The sequence below is a fragment of the Mesocricetus auratus genome, unplaced genomic scaffold (genome assembly GCF_017639785.1).
Source record: "Mesocricetus auratus isolate SY011 unplaced genomic scaffold, BCM_Maur_2.0 Super-Scaffold_4256, whole genome shotgun sequence".
Classification (NCBI taxonomy): domain Eukaryota; kingdom Metazoa; phylum Chordata; class Mammalia; order Rodentia; family Cricetidae; genus Mesocricetus; species Mesocricetus auratus.
The window spans coordinates 117172564-117188255 of record NW_024429182.1 but is presented as its reverse complement, the minus strand read 5'-3'; the positions used below and the strand labels follow the sequence as shown (position 1 = coordinate 117188255).

At 48.4% G+C, this 15692-nt stretch overlaps 1 protein-coding gene across 8 annotated transcripts in view; it reads left to right on the top strand.

The window, feature by feature from the left end:
- The window catches only part of Wdr93 (WD repeat domain 93), a 59267-nt gene that overhangs the window by 34936 nt on the left and 8639 nt on the right, over positions 1–15692 (top strand). For 5 of the 8 annotated variants that reach the window (XM_005077790.4, XM_021231651.2, XM_040729788.1 and 2 more), the window contains exons 8-17: positions 3081–3116; positions 4437–4521; positions 5930–6101; positions 7564–7631; positions 8127–8213; positions 9361–9480; positions 10394–10607; positions 12874–12937; positions 13983–14139; positions 14474–14678. In XM_005077790.4, coding sequence (XP_005077847.1) covers positions 3081–3116; positions 4437–4521; positions 5930–6101; positions 7564–7631; positions 8127–8213; positions 9361–9480; positions 10394–10607; positions 12874–12937; positions 13983–14139; positions 14474–14678 — 1208 coding nt within the window. Of the gene's footprint in view, positions 1–3080; positions 3117–4436; positions 4522–5929; positions 6102–7526; positions 7632–8126; positions 8214–9360; positions 9481–10393; positions 10608–12873; positions 12938–13982; positions 14140–14473; positions 14679–15692 lie in introns of those variants that run through there. The other 3 variants (XR_005870269.1, XR_005870270.1, XR_005870272.1) reach the window with 3 other exon arrangements.

Here is a 15692-nt window from a genome sequence, read left to right as displayed (position 1 = left end):
GAGCCAGGCATGGTGGCGCACAACTTCAATCCCAACACTCAAGGAGCACAGGCAGGTGGATCTCTGAAAGTGAAGGTCAACCTAGTCTGCATAGTGAGTTCCAAGACAGATAGCAGACAACCAGAGTTACAAATAGGACCCTGCCTCAAATAGATAGATAGATAGGTAGATAAGGTAGATAGATAGATAGATAGATAGATAGATAGATAGATAGATAGATAGATAGATAAACAGTCTCCACCACTTACTGATTTTTTTATGTTGCATAGAATGAAGGTACAGAATTTGAAGGGACACTCTCAGAAAGAAAAGGGGTGGAGAGATGGTTCAGTGATCAAGAGCACTTGTTGGTCTTGCAGAGAGCCTGAGTTTGGTTCTCAGCACCACCTATGAGGAGACTCACAACTGTCTGTAGCTGCAGCTCCGGGAATTCCATGTCTGCTCTTGGCTTCTTTAGGCACCCACACTTACCTGCACACATCTCCACATGAACTCACGATTTCAAAAATTAATAACAGGGAGCGACTCTCCGGGTAAGGCATGCAGGCGCAGAATTCACACATCCACTGCACTGTCCCCTGTGAGTCCTCCACCAACCGTCCCTGTCCTGACAGTGCCTTCTTCTCCCCTCCCGTGCTGGCCCTGCTGCTCTTTACTGAGCTTTATTGTCTCTTCTGATGGCTGGCTGTTTAATGACTTTGAATCTTCTAGACTGACAACCACAGCTGTAAATCCTGACAGCCTTTTCTTTTTCTTGTTCTTGCTCTGTTCCATTTCCCAGAGTCCCTAACAAAAATGTTGAAGAGCAGCAGTAAATAGAATAGCCTTTATCAAATTGAGCATGTATCCCTCTAGCCTCAGCTTGCTAGGAAGAGTTTTGTTTTATTTAAATCAAGAATGGGGTCTGGGGCTGGAGAGATGGCTCAGAGGTTAAGAGCACTGGCTGCTCTTCCAGAGGTTCTGAGTTCAATTCCCAGCAACCACATGGTGGCTCACAACCATCAGTAATGAGATCTGGTGCCCTCTTCTGGAGTGCAGACATATATGGAGGCAAGATGTTGTCATAATAAATAAATAAATCTTTAAAAAAAAAATCCCAGCACTCAGGAGGCAGAGGCAGGCGGATCTCTGTGAGTTCGAGGCCAGCCTGGTCTACAGAGTGAGTTCCAGGACAGCCTCCAAAGCCACAGAGAAACCCTGTCTCGAAAAACCAAAAAAAAAAAAAAAAAAAAAAAAAGAATGGGGTCTGGAGAGATGGCTCAGTGGTTAAGAGCACTGACTGTTCTTCCAGAGGTCCTGAGTTCAATTCCTGACACCCACATGGTGGCTCACAACCACCCTAAGTGAGATCTGGTGCCCTTTGCTGGCATGCAGAGGATTGTATACATAATAAATAAATAAAATATTAAAAAAATAAATCAAGAATGGAATTGATTTTTATCAAAAATTTCCCCTCATTAAAAGAAATAAACGCTGTGTATATTTAAGGTACATAACAGATTTTTAAGAGGTTTTCATGAGCACATCTATCTCTGTACACGTATGTTTGTTGCTGCTTTATGACAAGACCAGCTACACATTGTCCAGTTCAGCACCTTCGCGCATACAGCATACAGCCCTGTTCAGTTACTGTTGCCTCAGGTGCATTAGTTTTTAGAGCGCCCCTCCCGCCCACCTGCTTCCTGTCCTGGTCACACTACCCCGTCTCCACCCCTGTGCCATGCAACAGCTGTTTTGTTTTCTGTCTCTGTATTTTGATTTTTTATTGAGGTTCTACACCGAGGTTGTAGTCTGTGTCCTGGGGGTCCCCCATAACTGAAGACTTGCTCGCTAGGCCGGTAGAGTTGGGAAATGCTGTAGAACCTTAGGGGAGGGTGCCTAGTGGGCGTGCTCGTGTTCTCCCTTGAATCCTCATAGGGAACGAGCCTGGCCCTTCCTCTGCTCTCTAATGCAAGGTACTCCTTAGCTTGTGTCTGCACGTGCTCCTGTCCTTGCTGAGCATGCGCTGAGACGATGTAGCCGAGACATGGCTGCTTGTATTAGTTAGTTCTTTGCTGCTGTGATAAACCTAAAAAGCACCTCGGGAAGGACAGAGTTTATTCCATCTGTGCGTCCCTGTCACAGTCCATCGTCAGGGGAAGCCAGGACAGAGCTCACGTCGGGGACCTGGCGGCAAAGACCGTGAGAAAAGCCGCCGAGTGGCTTGCTTCCCCCCCCCACCCACCCCCCGGCTCGTGGAGCCACCTCTTTATACTACCCAGAACCACCTGCCTAGGGGTGGCACCACCCACGGTGGCCTGGACCCTCTCATGTCATCAACCATGAGTGAAGACACCCTTGCACCCAGACAGTCAGATGGATGCATTTTCTCAGCTGAAGGTGTCTCTTCCTGGATGATGCTAGTTTGTGTCAAATTTACAAAACAAACAAAGGTAAACGCCTAACCCGCACAGGCCGGCTACACAGCACACACACACACACACACACACACACACACACACACACACACACGCGCGCGCGCGCGCGCACGCAGACACGATAATCCTGGGTGCATGGGTATTTTCAAGTTTAAATATGAGATATGTTTTTGTGTGAATTTCTCTGGATAGTTTTCTGTTCAGCTTCTGGTGTCAGGATATGCTAGCCTTGTAAGGTAAGTTGTATATCTTTCTTCCCTCTTAGGTAAGAGTCGCAAGGTCTTACTTAGCAAAGAAATTTTACAATGTTTTCAACTTCTATGTTGTTCAGTCAATTATTTTTTAATGTTTTAAGTCAAATTTCAGTGATAATTCATTTTACTTAGGCATTCTATTTTGTAAAGATATGTGTGTGAAGCTGGGTGTAGTGAACACCTTAATCCCAGCACTCAGGAGGCAAAGGCAGGTGGATCGCTGAGTTCCATGCCACCCTGGTCTACATAGTAAATTCCAGGACAGCCAGAGTTACATAGAGAGACCCTGCCTCCAAACAGACACACACACACCAAAGATATGTGTGTGAATGTTTCTTTTGTGATGTTTTTTTCTTTTGCCTATTTCTCTTTCTTGATCATAACATTACTTATTTGTATTTTTTTCCAGAGCTTGAGACCCAGTCTAAGCCCTTATGCAATCCAGGTAACCACTCTCTCACTGAGCTAGCTCCCCAGCCCTACGCCTTTCTGCTTTAAGATCACCTTTTCACAGATCTAGCTTGCTGGTTTCAGTTTGCTAGTATTTTATCCAATATTTTGTAGTGTGACACCTTTCAAATCTTTTGAGATTTGTTTTATGCCCCAAATATGGTTTGCATTGTTAAATTCATTTGAAACGAAGGCAAATTCTGCTTGATTTAGTCAAATTATTCAGGTCCTGTGCATCCTTATTGCTTTTCTTCCTGTATCCATACTGTATTTTACTCACATTCCTGTATGCTTGATCCTGTTAGCCTTGGAAAGAGCAATCTCTAACACTGTATTTGCTCTCTCACTTCTGTGCATTTTTTGTGTGTTTTGAAAACCTGTTATTAGACGTATAACAATCTGGGAAGCCATGTTTCCTGATAAACTGACATTACTCATGTACTCTTTGGTCTTGATCGTAGTCTTGGTTCTGATTGGAATCTAAGTCAGATGTCAGTATTAGCCATCTCAGATTTCTTTTAATTATTTTGAGTTGATATATACCAGTTTTAATACTTTTATTTGTTTTTTTGAGATTTATTTATTTATTTTTATAAATATTTATTTATTATGCATATAGTATTCTGCATGCATGTATGTCTGCAGGCCAGCAGAGGGCACCAGATCTCATTATAGATGGTTGTGAGCCACCATGTGGTTGCTGGGCATTGAACTGAGGACCTTTGGAAGAGCAGCCAGTGCTCTTAACCTCTGAGCCATCTCTCCAGCCCTAATACTTTTATTTTTAACATGTTTATTTATATTTAAACCGAGAATTGAAGTATGGTTTTCTAGGGTTTCTCTCTCTCTCTCTCTCTGTAGCTAAAACTGATTTTTGACATGCTCTTTAGCCCAGGACAGCCTCAAACTCACAATCCTGCTGCCTCACCCTTCCAAGTGCTGGCTTAAATGAACCTTCTTGTTGACATCATGTAGTTGAAATTTGTCTTTTTATTAGGTGTGCATTTCTTAATTTTGTGCTTGCTGCATTATGCATATTCAGCAAATATTGGTGATAGCACAGGGATATAGGAATGAATGAATTCCACCTAGCAATCAGAACTGATGTATCTACCTTTTAAGTGTAGTATTTAGACCATTTACATTTAATGTTGTTATTGGCAAGTTTGAGTTTAAGTCTACCATCTTCCTATTCCATTTCTACTTGTTCTGTTCATTTTCTTCTTTTTCTTGACACCCTTAAGAATGGTTATTTTTAATGATTCCATATAATATCCTTTGTCAGCTTACTGCATATGCCTTTCCCTTATTTTAGGACTTAAACATTTCTTTGAAAACTGACATTAAATTGAGTCCTCCAGTTTATGTAATGAAGATTAAGCCCCCTAAGCCCATAGCAGGTAAGTAAGAGGTAGCACTTGTTTCTTTTGCTCTTGATTTCCTGTTGTTTCCTTACTAGCCCTATTCCACCTTCCTGTTTGCCTACTTACTAGCAGGAATATCTAATGAAATGCATAATTCTAAAGAGGAGTTTTTAAAATGTGAGGCTCTAGGACTAAAAACCAAAAGGAAGCACAAATATTACAAACTTCAGTTAGTAAAATTAGGATCAAAGAGAGACATCATTTATGTTTGCTAGGCAGAATTAATTCATCCCCATACTTCTGTGTAAGTCATTATCACGCTTTTACTTAGTGTCTGCAGCCAAGCATGGAGATAAGAAAGACATATCTCCTCCATTCTAGAAGCTGAAGGCCTACTAAGGGAGACTGGAAGGAAACCACAGTACGGTATTTTAAGTACAGTAATTGGAAACATTTAGGACCATGAAAACAGAGGAATGTCTAGTTCTGCCCAGATAAAGACTTTATCAAAGGAAGGGATATTGGAGCCAGGTTTAGAAGGTTAATTAAGAGTTGACCAAGAAGAGGAGAGAGCAGTTAGTCATTATAAGCAGAGAATATAGAGCATCTTGGCACTAACATGGTCTCAAAGACATACCAATAAAAATGCTACCCAAACCCATGAGCTACATAGCATTATTTGCAAGGGCAGCAGACTGGTTAGATAAAATCTAGTGTATTTATACAAAGGAACACTTTGCATCCATTAAAAATCAGAAAGAAATGCAAAGGGCCAAGAATAACCATCAACTTAAAAATAATGTTAGCTGAGGCTGAAGATGTGGCTCGGCAGTTGTGAATATGTGTTGATCTCACAGAGGACCCAAGTTCAGTTCCTAGCCCCCATACACACCACGCACTCACACACACGTGGAATGGTATAGTGGACTGGGAATGTACTTAATGGCAGAGTGACTGCCTACTGTGCATTAGATCCTGGGTTTTATTCCTAGCTCTAGAAAGCAGAGGAGGGCAGATTTGGGAGAATGAGAAGGAGGTGAGCAGCAGAGCAGACGTCCTGTAAGAGAGGAATGAGGGGAAGCAACAGATCCTGCATAGGAACAGGGATCTTCAGCAATAGCAGGAGTCATGGTCATTGCCAGGTTGGGGCCTTGCTTTGTGAGAGAGACGGCAGCACAGAGAGCACACCATGGGCATTTCCTTGACCCTTCTTTTTGCAGAAAGTCTGGGATTCTGGGCTGGGGGTGTGGAGAGGGAGAAGAGCTGCCCTCTGCCTGGGCTCTCTGAGCCTGTGCATTGAGGGAGAGGATGGCCAGGGTTGGGTCCCTGGCTCACAGGCCCACTGTGAACCAAAAATGGGTTTCTGAGGTGAGGCTTCCGAAGGAAGGGAGGGGAGGAGACTAGCAAAGGGAAATGGGATTTCAGTGGGATCTCTTCGATCCAGGCACCACATTTAAAAGCCCCCTGGAGATTTTTTCAAAGGTAGAAGACTACTGTGGGCTAGGCTCCGGGCAGAATCACTTCATTAAGGATGCGCAGTGGGAGCAGCACATGGAGATCTTCTATTCCTCCTACAAGAAGTACCTGGAAAGGGAGTGGGAAGAGGAGCCACTCAGGTGAGCCTGAGGGAGGAGGCTGCTGGGCTGTGTGCTCGCTGGACCCAAGCAAGCATCTCTCTGGCATGAGGGAGAGCTGCAGATTCTTTTGTGCATGGGTTTTTGCCTGCACGTATGTCTGTGTACCATTTGCATGCAGAGCCCGAGATCAGAAGCGGGGCTCGCATCATCCCCGGGAACTGGAGTTGTAAGCAATCAAGTGGCTGCTAAGAACCAAACTGCTCTAGAAGAGCAACCAGCGCTCATAACCACCGAACAATCCCTCAGCCCCAGAAGACTGTAAAATGTTCTGTGGGCTTGCTTAAACACAGCCAGAATGAAGGCTGGGAACTAGAATTTTAAAGAAGGAATAGCTGTGTGGCTCAGTTGAACACTGTCTAATAAGCCCAAAGCCTGGATTCAAAGCCCAGATGAGGGGAAAGATGAGGACCATATACCAATGGAGATGAGACAGAGTTTACTTTAGATTCATGCATGACATCTTTCCTGTTTCTTCCTGGTTTTCAAAAAGGTAAATGCACACAGAGAAAAGGTAACAAAATAGAAAATGTTACCACCATTACGGGCATTTCCCTCCATTTCATCTGCTACTTTATAGCACTGGGATCTAACCCAGGGCCTGTGTGTGCCAGGCAGGACCCCTGTTGCTATGGTCACCCCAGGTTCTCCGTGCTCAACGTGTCTTTCTAAATGTGATGTCATACAGATCTATAGTTATTACAATACGTTAGCAGTAACATGTGCTAACACCTCAGTCAGCAGACAAGCCTTGTAGCCCACGTCTGACGGTGAGAACTGAGCATCTGAGTGTCTGAAGTAGCCATGGTTTAAGAACCATGCCTCCTAGCTGTGTTGGAACATTCTTATTTTCACATGAGAAGTGAGACCTCTCATCTTGCTGTTAAATGGACCTTGAATGTCCTCACATCAGGACATGGATTCTAAAGGCCGAGCCTTAATGGCAGGCGGCCCTTTATTGTGAACTGAGACCCTCGCCTGGCTTGGTGGTGCCCACTTAGTTCCTCCTGCCCAGCAAGATGTTTAGGGATCACATTAATTATCCCCTGTGAGAATCTGCAAGCATTCCAAATAAGGGCCAGTTTACACTTTGAGTTTTGTGACCCCCTGGTGAGAAAGCATTTATGGAATGTCACCCATGTCCGGCCTTTAAGGGATCTCTGAGGATAGAAGTGGCCCTCTAAAGAGGCGGGGGAGGGGCATGGGGAGCCTCCTTTGCCTAGGGCTCCATCCTGTACTCTGCTGGCCTATGAGTGACCCCTAACTCCACTAGCACTGTCTTCATCTGTGCCCAAGGTCTGTGTGGCCCCCCCAGCATGGGGCTGTCATGGGGCTCTGGGAGGCTCATCATCAGAAACTAAGCTATTTCTGGTCTGTTACATGTTGTGGCACATCTCTTCTTGCCAGGGTCTACATGGCTCTGACTCCTGTCTGTCTTTCCCAGTACGGCCACGTTCCACTTCTTTGCTAACTCCATATCCCCAACACCAGTGGATGTCAAGAGCTCTTCAGGTAAACAAAGGATGGCAGCGGCCATCTGGGCAAAGGCCCTGGAGATGGGCCACATGGCAGATCTTGCATGGTGGGAAAGAGTGAGGGTGGAAACAGCTGCCAGCTGTAGCTTGGCAGTGTCTGTTTGGATATGCATCCCTGAGTCCAGTTTCCCTAAGATGGAAGCCACAGGACTCGAGGGAGGGGCTGCCCTAGAAGGTCCTGCGCGTACACATCTGTCATGCTGCTTCTGGTTATAAACCCGTAACAGTCAGACCAAACTCTGGCATCCAAGTGGATATCTTTCTAGAAGTCGTGGATACAGCCAAAGGCCGTTGTAGCCTACCCTAGGAATGGCCTCCATGGAGGTACCAAACGGTTCTTCCTGGGCAGTCCACCTTCTGCCGAGTGGAACCTGCCGGAACAAATCACTGCAGGGTTGACAGGCAGTATGCTCGTCACACAAACCACAGGCCACCTGCTGTCTAACAAGGTCCTTTCTTCCCCCACCTCCAGGGGCAGCCTGTATCCTCGGCGTACACTGGACGGGAAGTCATAATTTCTTCCTCTATTCAATGAACAAAACCCTGAAGGATAAAACCGGTACTTTAGCTGCCAAGACTAAGGCAGTGCCTTGGCTCTGAGAAGCTGTGCTTCTCCAGCTGAGCTGTCATTGTGGCACGAGGGAACCAGAGCTGCGCAGGCAGGGATGGGAGCTCAGTGGGTGCCCAGGTCTGTCCCTGGCTTGTTCCTTGTCAGAGTCCAGTGCCCGGAGCCCCACAGAGTGCAATGTGAAAGGAGAATGGGCTGGCATCAGCAGGCCGGGGCTTGCAGCCCAGTGTGGGAGAGAGGTGCAGGGTCAGGCCGGTTGCTTCATGTCCTGTTTTCTTTCCTCTGAGACACTAAGAAGTCATTAGACATCACTGTCTGCCGAGTGTTGTAATTTCAAAAGTGGCTCAAGAGAGAAAGACAACATGCAACACAGTTCAAGCGGAGGGTTTTTTTTTTTAATTAAGGGAAAGGATTGTAAAAAGGAAAAGAGGAGGAGGAGGCTGGCCTCCAGGGGGAGAGAGGGGGGTGGGTGGGAGGTGGTCAGGGCCCTTTTAAAAGGGAATGTAGTGAATGTGCACAGGTGGTGGTCTTAGTGGCAGCAGCTGAGGGCGAAACCTGTCAGAACTCCAAAAGCAAGCCAGTACAAATGCCTAATTACTAACACTGAGTACACTGGCTATAAATAGCAAAATCCAGAGGGTTTGATATAGGAAAACCCTCTGAAGTTGCAGCACAGGAAGTGATTGTTGCCGAACACATCCATGAACACAGCCTGTGTGCAGTCCACTCAGGGTAAGGCCTTGAGTGGTACTGTGCTTTATTTTCATGCTGTGCTGTGGAAGTCAGGTTAAGTCTGCATGCAGAAGAACTTGCTTCCTCTGCCCTCTCCCAGGCAACCTGGCTTCTAATCCTACACACACACACACACACACACACACACACACACACACACACCTACTGAAATGCTACCTGTAACCAGTAACAAGCCTAACCGTGTGCTGAGAGTGCCGGCAAACAGCCACCAAACGCTTGCTGTGACTTATTTGACTCTGGGGAAGAAGCACAGCAGAGAGAGGTGGAGAGTCTAGACCAGGGGCTCCCGGTGCTCAGACCCCGGGTTAGGCAGACCAGTCTGGGCCTGTTCCCCGGGTAGAGGCTCTGGCAGGGCAGGGCCTGGCAAACGGTCTCTTCCCTCTAGACTGTGAGAACGTGTGGCCCTGTGCTGCGCCCATTGCCGTGTCTCAGATCAGCAGCAACTCCTCTTACCTGGTCCTCGCCTGTGAGGATGGTGTGCTCATCCTCTGGGACCTGGCCCAAGGTGAGTTCCCCATCTCACCCCTCGACTGAGCACCCGATGGTCTCCTCAGGGGGGCTCCAGGAGTGACTTTACATTCACAGTCCTCTCGGGACAGCTGGGCCTGCTTTCCCCTCTTCACTCCTGGAACAACTACTGAGCTTTTTGCCCGTGTGCTCCTTGAGAGCTTGCCCTGTGCCCTGCGGTGCACCAGGTCCTAAGAGCACAGTCATCACTTTCCTTGCTACTGCAGGGAAGATGTGTCTCCCAGCACAGCCTGAGAGGCTCTGCAGCCCCCGCCCCTGCTCTCAGAGAGAGCGCGTCGTCTTCCATGATGTTCTGCGCTGATGCCAATCAGCAGGCACTCTGCTAGTATTAGAGCGGAGGGACCTAGAAAGTGATCAAAGCAAGACCAGCAGCGGTTCTGGTGGCTAGCACCATGGTGAGGACCCGGGTTCCTGGTCCAGCTCTGCAGATGCAGACATGGTGACATCTGAAAGGGTCCATCAGCCAGGCTTCATTAGGGATCGTGAATCAACAGTGATGCACAGCCCTTAGCCAACAGCTTGTTTTCTTTTCAAGAGCAGGATATTAGTAGATTCTTGTTTGGCTGCACACACACGCAGTGTCTATAGCCACGTCTTCCATACGCTCTGCGTCATCCCATGGGCAGCTGTAGGTCAGCTGGGCTGTAGATACCTCCATTCCATTGCTGTCTCTTCCCCTTCCTCCTCAGCCTTGGTCCCCGTCCCCCAGCTCCACTCTGGGCACAAGACCCCCCTCGATGGGCATGGGTGTTCCCCTTGCAGAGGCTGCACATTGCTTGACTTGGTCCTCACCCCACACACGTCCCTGGCACACTTCCTGGTCACAGAGCTAGAACCCGTGGCTGCAACCTCATATTTTCTGATCAGCTAGAGTCATTTTTTCTCCCCAGGATTCCTCTTTGGGGTCATCGCTCTGCCCGAGGGCTGTTTCTGCCAAAGCATTCACTTCCTAAGGTTCTTCCTGGTGCACGAAGGACGGAACATGTATCCTGAAGGCCGGGTGAAGTCTGAAATGATGTGTGTGGTGCTGTGCACTAATGCTTCCCTCCACCTGGTGACAGCCAGCGGGACCAGGGGACCCACCAGCAAGGTGCTTGTTGAGAGGTCAGTGGCTTAGAGACAGGTCAAGGTGACAATCTTCCAGACAGATGCTGCTGCTCCATGTGAAAGACTGACAGCCTCTGTCTAGAGTCCACTACCATAGCCACCAGCCTCCTGGCCTGAGCACAGTGCCATGTGGGTACGCACAGCTGTCTAGAAAAACTGTCCCTTTTCTATGCCATATGACCACAGAGAGCCTCAGTTCCCTCAAAATAGCTTTCACCAGCGTCTCCAGAGATCTTTAAGGGAAAAAACTTTTTAGATAAGACCAGGCATGGTGGTGCATACCTTTCATCTTAGTGCCCAGGGAGCAAAGGAGCTCGGGTGTCCCAGGGCTGCATTGTAAGTCCGTGTCTCCAAAATGTTTTTGTTTTAATGTTATATGCATGCAAGTGAATCCCTACAGTCTCAGTCTCTCTCTCTCTCTCTCTCTCTCTCTCTCTCTCTCTCTCTCTCTCTCTCTCTCTCTCTCTGTGTGTGTGTCTGTGTGTGTCTCTGTGTGTGTGTGTGTGTGTGTGTGTGTGTGTGTGTGCAAGGATGATGAGATAAGAAGTTCCCCATTCCTCGCAGAAACCAGTCATCACCATTCCCTAAGGGATTGATAGGTCCTCCTTCTTTCTCCTCAATGGTTGCTAGGTATCAACTGCCACACACCAAACATGCCCCAGGATGACTGACTGCCAAAAGCATCCCCCCACGGCCGTAGTGAGCAGAGCAGGCCTCCGCTGGCCTGACCTAGCTTACACTGGTGGCTCGTCCGGGGCTATGGCCTAGGCTAGTTTGTCTCCCACTCCTGGGAGCCAGCAGGCTGTTGACCAGGGTGCAGTGGTTCCCTTCCTCCTGCTCTCTCCTGCTGGCTGCCAGGGGCTTCCTCACATGATGCCCTAGGCATAGCCATCAGTAAGAGAGGGCATCAGCAAAGCACAAACGCTCCTCAAACTTCTGGATTTTGTGACATCTGCTGAGATCTGACTGGAGAAGCAAGTGCCCTGGCCACGACCAAATCCAAGCAGTGGAAGAATTTTTGTTTTGTTAGTTTTTTTTTTTAATTTACTTTTATCAGGCTGGAGAGATGGCTCAGTGGTTAAGAGCACTAACTGCTCTTCCAGAGGTCCTGAGTTCAATTCCCACCAACCACATGGTGGCTCACAGCCATCTGTAATGACAGCTGGTGCCCTCTAAACACTGTATATATAAGAAATAAATAAACCTTTAAAATGTGCTTTTGTCTAATGCAGGAGTGCTTGGCTGCATGCTTGTTTGTGCACAATGTGCAGGCAGCACCTGCAGAGGACAGCAAAGGGCAGCGGATGCCCCGGGGCTGGGGCGACACTCTGCTGTTAGCTGCACATGGGGTAGAGAACACGACCCAATCCTCTAGAAGAGCAAGAGCTTTAACCACTGGCCCGTCTCTGCAGCCCCAGGTCTTCTTGTTGTTGTTTTTATTGTGTATACAGTCTTCTCCCTGCATGCCAGCAGAGGGCACCAGATTTCATTGAACTCAGGACCTCTGGAACAACAGTCAGTGCTCTTAACCTCTGAGCCTTCTCTCCAGCCCTGCAGTCCCAGTTTTTATGAGAGCTGCTGCTGAATATTAGTGGGGGTTTTTCAGTTTCAACATTGTTTTCCTATTCTTTTTTCTTTTTTTTTTTTTGAGACAGGGTTTCTTGTCGTTTCTTTTATTTAAGAATTTACCACCTAAGTATGATTCTGCCTCTAAATAGTGTGTTTGTTAAGTTGTATGTATTTAAGAAACTTATGACTGGAACCATACTCTATGAACCTCCAATTTGCTTTCCATTTATGCTGTGTACTCTGACTTGCTTTGTAACATTGACCGTGAGAGCTGTTGACACATGTACCTCCAGTTCAGCCTCCATTGTTCGTTCTATTCTGCTGCTGGTGAGGATCTACACTGTTGCTACCTTTGCTACTATGAATGGTCTCTTCACATATTTATTGGTCCACGTCAATAGTTTCTCTAGGGGCTGGAGAGATGCCTTGGTGTTTAAGAGCACTGACTGCTCTTCCAGAGGTCCTGAGTTCGTTTCCCAGCAACCACATGGTAGCTCACAACCATCTGTAATAGGATCCGATGCCTCTTCTGGCCTGCAGGCATACATGCAGAGCACTCACACACAACATGGAAATAAATAAAATCCCAAAAGGAAACTTAAAAAGACAGTTTCTCTTGGATAAATACCTAGGAGAAGATAATAAAAGTCTGAAGTCTTTACAGAAGGAGAACGCCCCTTTTTGTGCTCCATAGGTCTACAAAGCACCTGGAAGAAGCCATCTGTGTAGTGGCCCCAGCCCCAGCCTTGCCTGGCATGGTAGGTTCTCAGGCTCCTGGTCCTCTTCTGAGAGTGTTCACCATCCCTTCCAGAAAGAGTTGTTGACAGCCTACTGCGTGCCGGACATTGGATTTGCTTTGGGGTATATGATATGAAAGAGAAACCCCAACGCTGGGTAGGGTTAGTGCTGAGCAGTAGAGTATGTTAGCACTGGATTCAATCCCAAGCACCACATAAACACTAACACACCAAAGAGGAAGCCCTTGCCCTGATGGCACTCACACTTCACCAGGACACAAATCACCAAACAGCTGCCTCGGGAACACAAGAAAGACGGACATAATGTGACAGCAGGGATCACCTAATGCAGAGGGGAGGGTAGTGCGACAGGAGGAGACAGCAGACCAGACAGGTACTAGCCAAGTTCAGGTATGCAGGTATGAAGAGGGGAAACAGTGGGTGTGGGGCAGAGGGACCAGCCTCTGTATGCTGGTGGAGGGTGCAGACATACCCGTCCCTGAGACCGGCAGCATGGAGCGGTGGGAACCGGGCCAGAACCCACGTGCTGGCCTGCCTCTGGACACAGCTGAAGGACAAAAGGGCACCGTGGCTGGTCCTGCCACATTCTGCAGACTCCCTAATCCTTTCAGGGCCAGTGATTGGGTCACACTAGCAAGAAAGCCTGTGATTTCTGGCATGGCTTGGCAGAGGATGAGGCCCTACAGGGCCGGAGGAGGCTCTCCGAGTTCAGGAGTCTACAAATGTCTGCTCTGTGCCCAGCAGTCAGTGATCACTATCAAAGATAATGTCCTGTTGGCTCCCATAGTCCCCAGGAGATGAGTTGCTAAGTGACAGAGAGGAACCCCAAGGGCATGCAGGAACCGCCCTGGAAGTGCAGGCCAGCAATGAGGGGTTGAAAGACAGGGAACCAGACTTTCCCGAGTGACAATGAGCGTCTGAAGTGGGGCAGATGCCAGGAGGGTAGGAAGAGGGGTCTTGGAGCAGGGTCCCCAAATGGCCTCCACTCCCCCCCCCCGCCTTTCTGTGAGAGCCAAGTCCCAGAGTTCTTTCTCTTTCTTTCCAGGTGCTACTCTTTTCCAAGAACCACTCTGTGAGCCTCATGGATGTGGCCAAGGCTGAAATCGTCTGTGCCTTTGCAGCCCCGGTGCCCCACCCAGAAGAGACGCTCTGGAAGCCCTTGTTTGTCGTGTCTCCACACCATCCCTGTTTTCTGCTTCACGGTATGGCAGGGACTGTGAGGGCAGCTCCCGTGCTGGGGCCTGCTACACTCTGCCCTAGGCTTTCCTGACCCTCACAAAAGCTCCGCAGCCTTGCTCAGCTGCCTCCTCAGTTTCCCCGCCCCAGGCCAAAAGAGGCTCAGGCCTAGTAACCACAATGTTCTTTGATAAAATGTTGGCAAGGCCTTTGTTCAGCGTAATTAAGTAAATACCTCCAACTCAAGCCAGGTAAGCCGCCTCCACACACAGAGAACAGCATGAAGAACCACACCACGGAGACCCTAACCCCACAGAGAAAGCAATTACACCGAGCCGCGGTCTCTCTCCTTCCTCACAGGAGCGCGCCCAGAGGGTGATGCCACACCTACCGACGACGCCAAGGACACCCCAGATTCTGTTTTCTGTTTTAATTTTGAGGACTATCCCCTCCTGAAAGATATCTCCAAAAACTGCACCATTTCCCAAAAGGACTTGGAATGTAGCCAGGCCTTCCCTCAGGTGTTACCACTGGAGAAAAGATGTGAGCAATTTCTCCAGAAGAGGTAAGACCCCGCCCCGCTATGGGGTTGAGTCTGGTGAGGCCCCGCCCAGCTATGGGGTTGAGTCTGGTGAGGCCCCGCCCAGCTATGGGGGTTGAGTCTGGTGAGGCCCCGCCCAGCTATGGGGTTGAGTCTGGTGAGGCCCCGCCCTGCTATGGGGTTGAGTCTGGTGAGCCACCACTGAGAGTGGTTTGTGGTTAAGAGCCTTTCCATACTTAATCACTGCTAGGTTTTTTGTTTGTTTCCATGTGGGCCAACGTATCCTACTCTGTGAGCTCTAGGCCATAAGAGACCCTGCTCTTACAAAGAAGTAGCTGCTCTTCCAGAGGACCCAGGTTCTATTCTCATCACTTACATAATAACTCACAACCATCCTGGAACTGGAGTTCCAGAGATCTGACACTTTCTTCTGGCCTCCACCTGGTGCACAGACATGAAGACAGTGTAGAGCGGACAGTGTAGAGCGGACAGTGTAGAGCGGGCAGTGTAGAGCGGGCAGTGTAGAGTAGACAGTGTAGAGCAGACAGTGTAGAGCAGGCAGTGTAGAGCAGGCAGTGTAGAGTAGACAGTGTAGAGCAGGCAGTGTAGAGCAGAGAGTGTAGAGCAGGCAGTGTAGAGCAGGCAGTGTAGAGCACACAGTGTAGAGCGGACAGTGTAGAGCACACAGTGTAGAGCGGGCAGTGTAGAGCAGACAGTGTAGAGCAGGCAGTGTAGAGCAGACAGTGTAGAGCAGGCAGTGTAGAGTAGACAGTGTAGAGCACACAGTGTAGAGTAGACAGTGTAGAGCAGACAGTGTAGAGCAGACAGTGTAGAGCAGGCAGTGTAGAGCAGACAGTGTAGAGTAGACAGTGTAGAGCAGACAGTGTAGAGCAGAGAGTGTAGAGCACACAGTGTAGAGCAGACAGTGTAGAGCAGACAGTGTAGAGCAGGCAGTGTAGAGTAGAGAGTGTAGAGCAGGCAGTGTAGAGCAGAGAGTGTAGAGCAGGCAGTGTAGAGCAGGCAGTGTAGAGCACACAG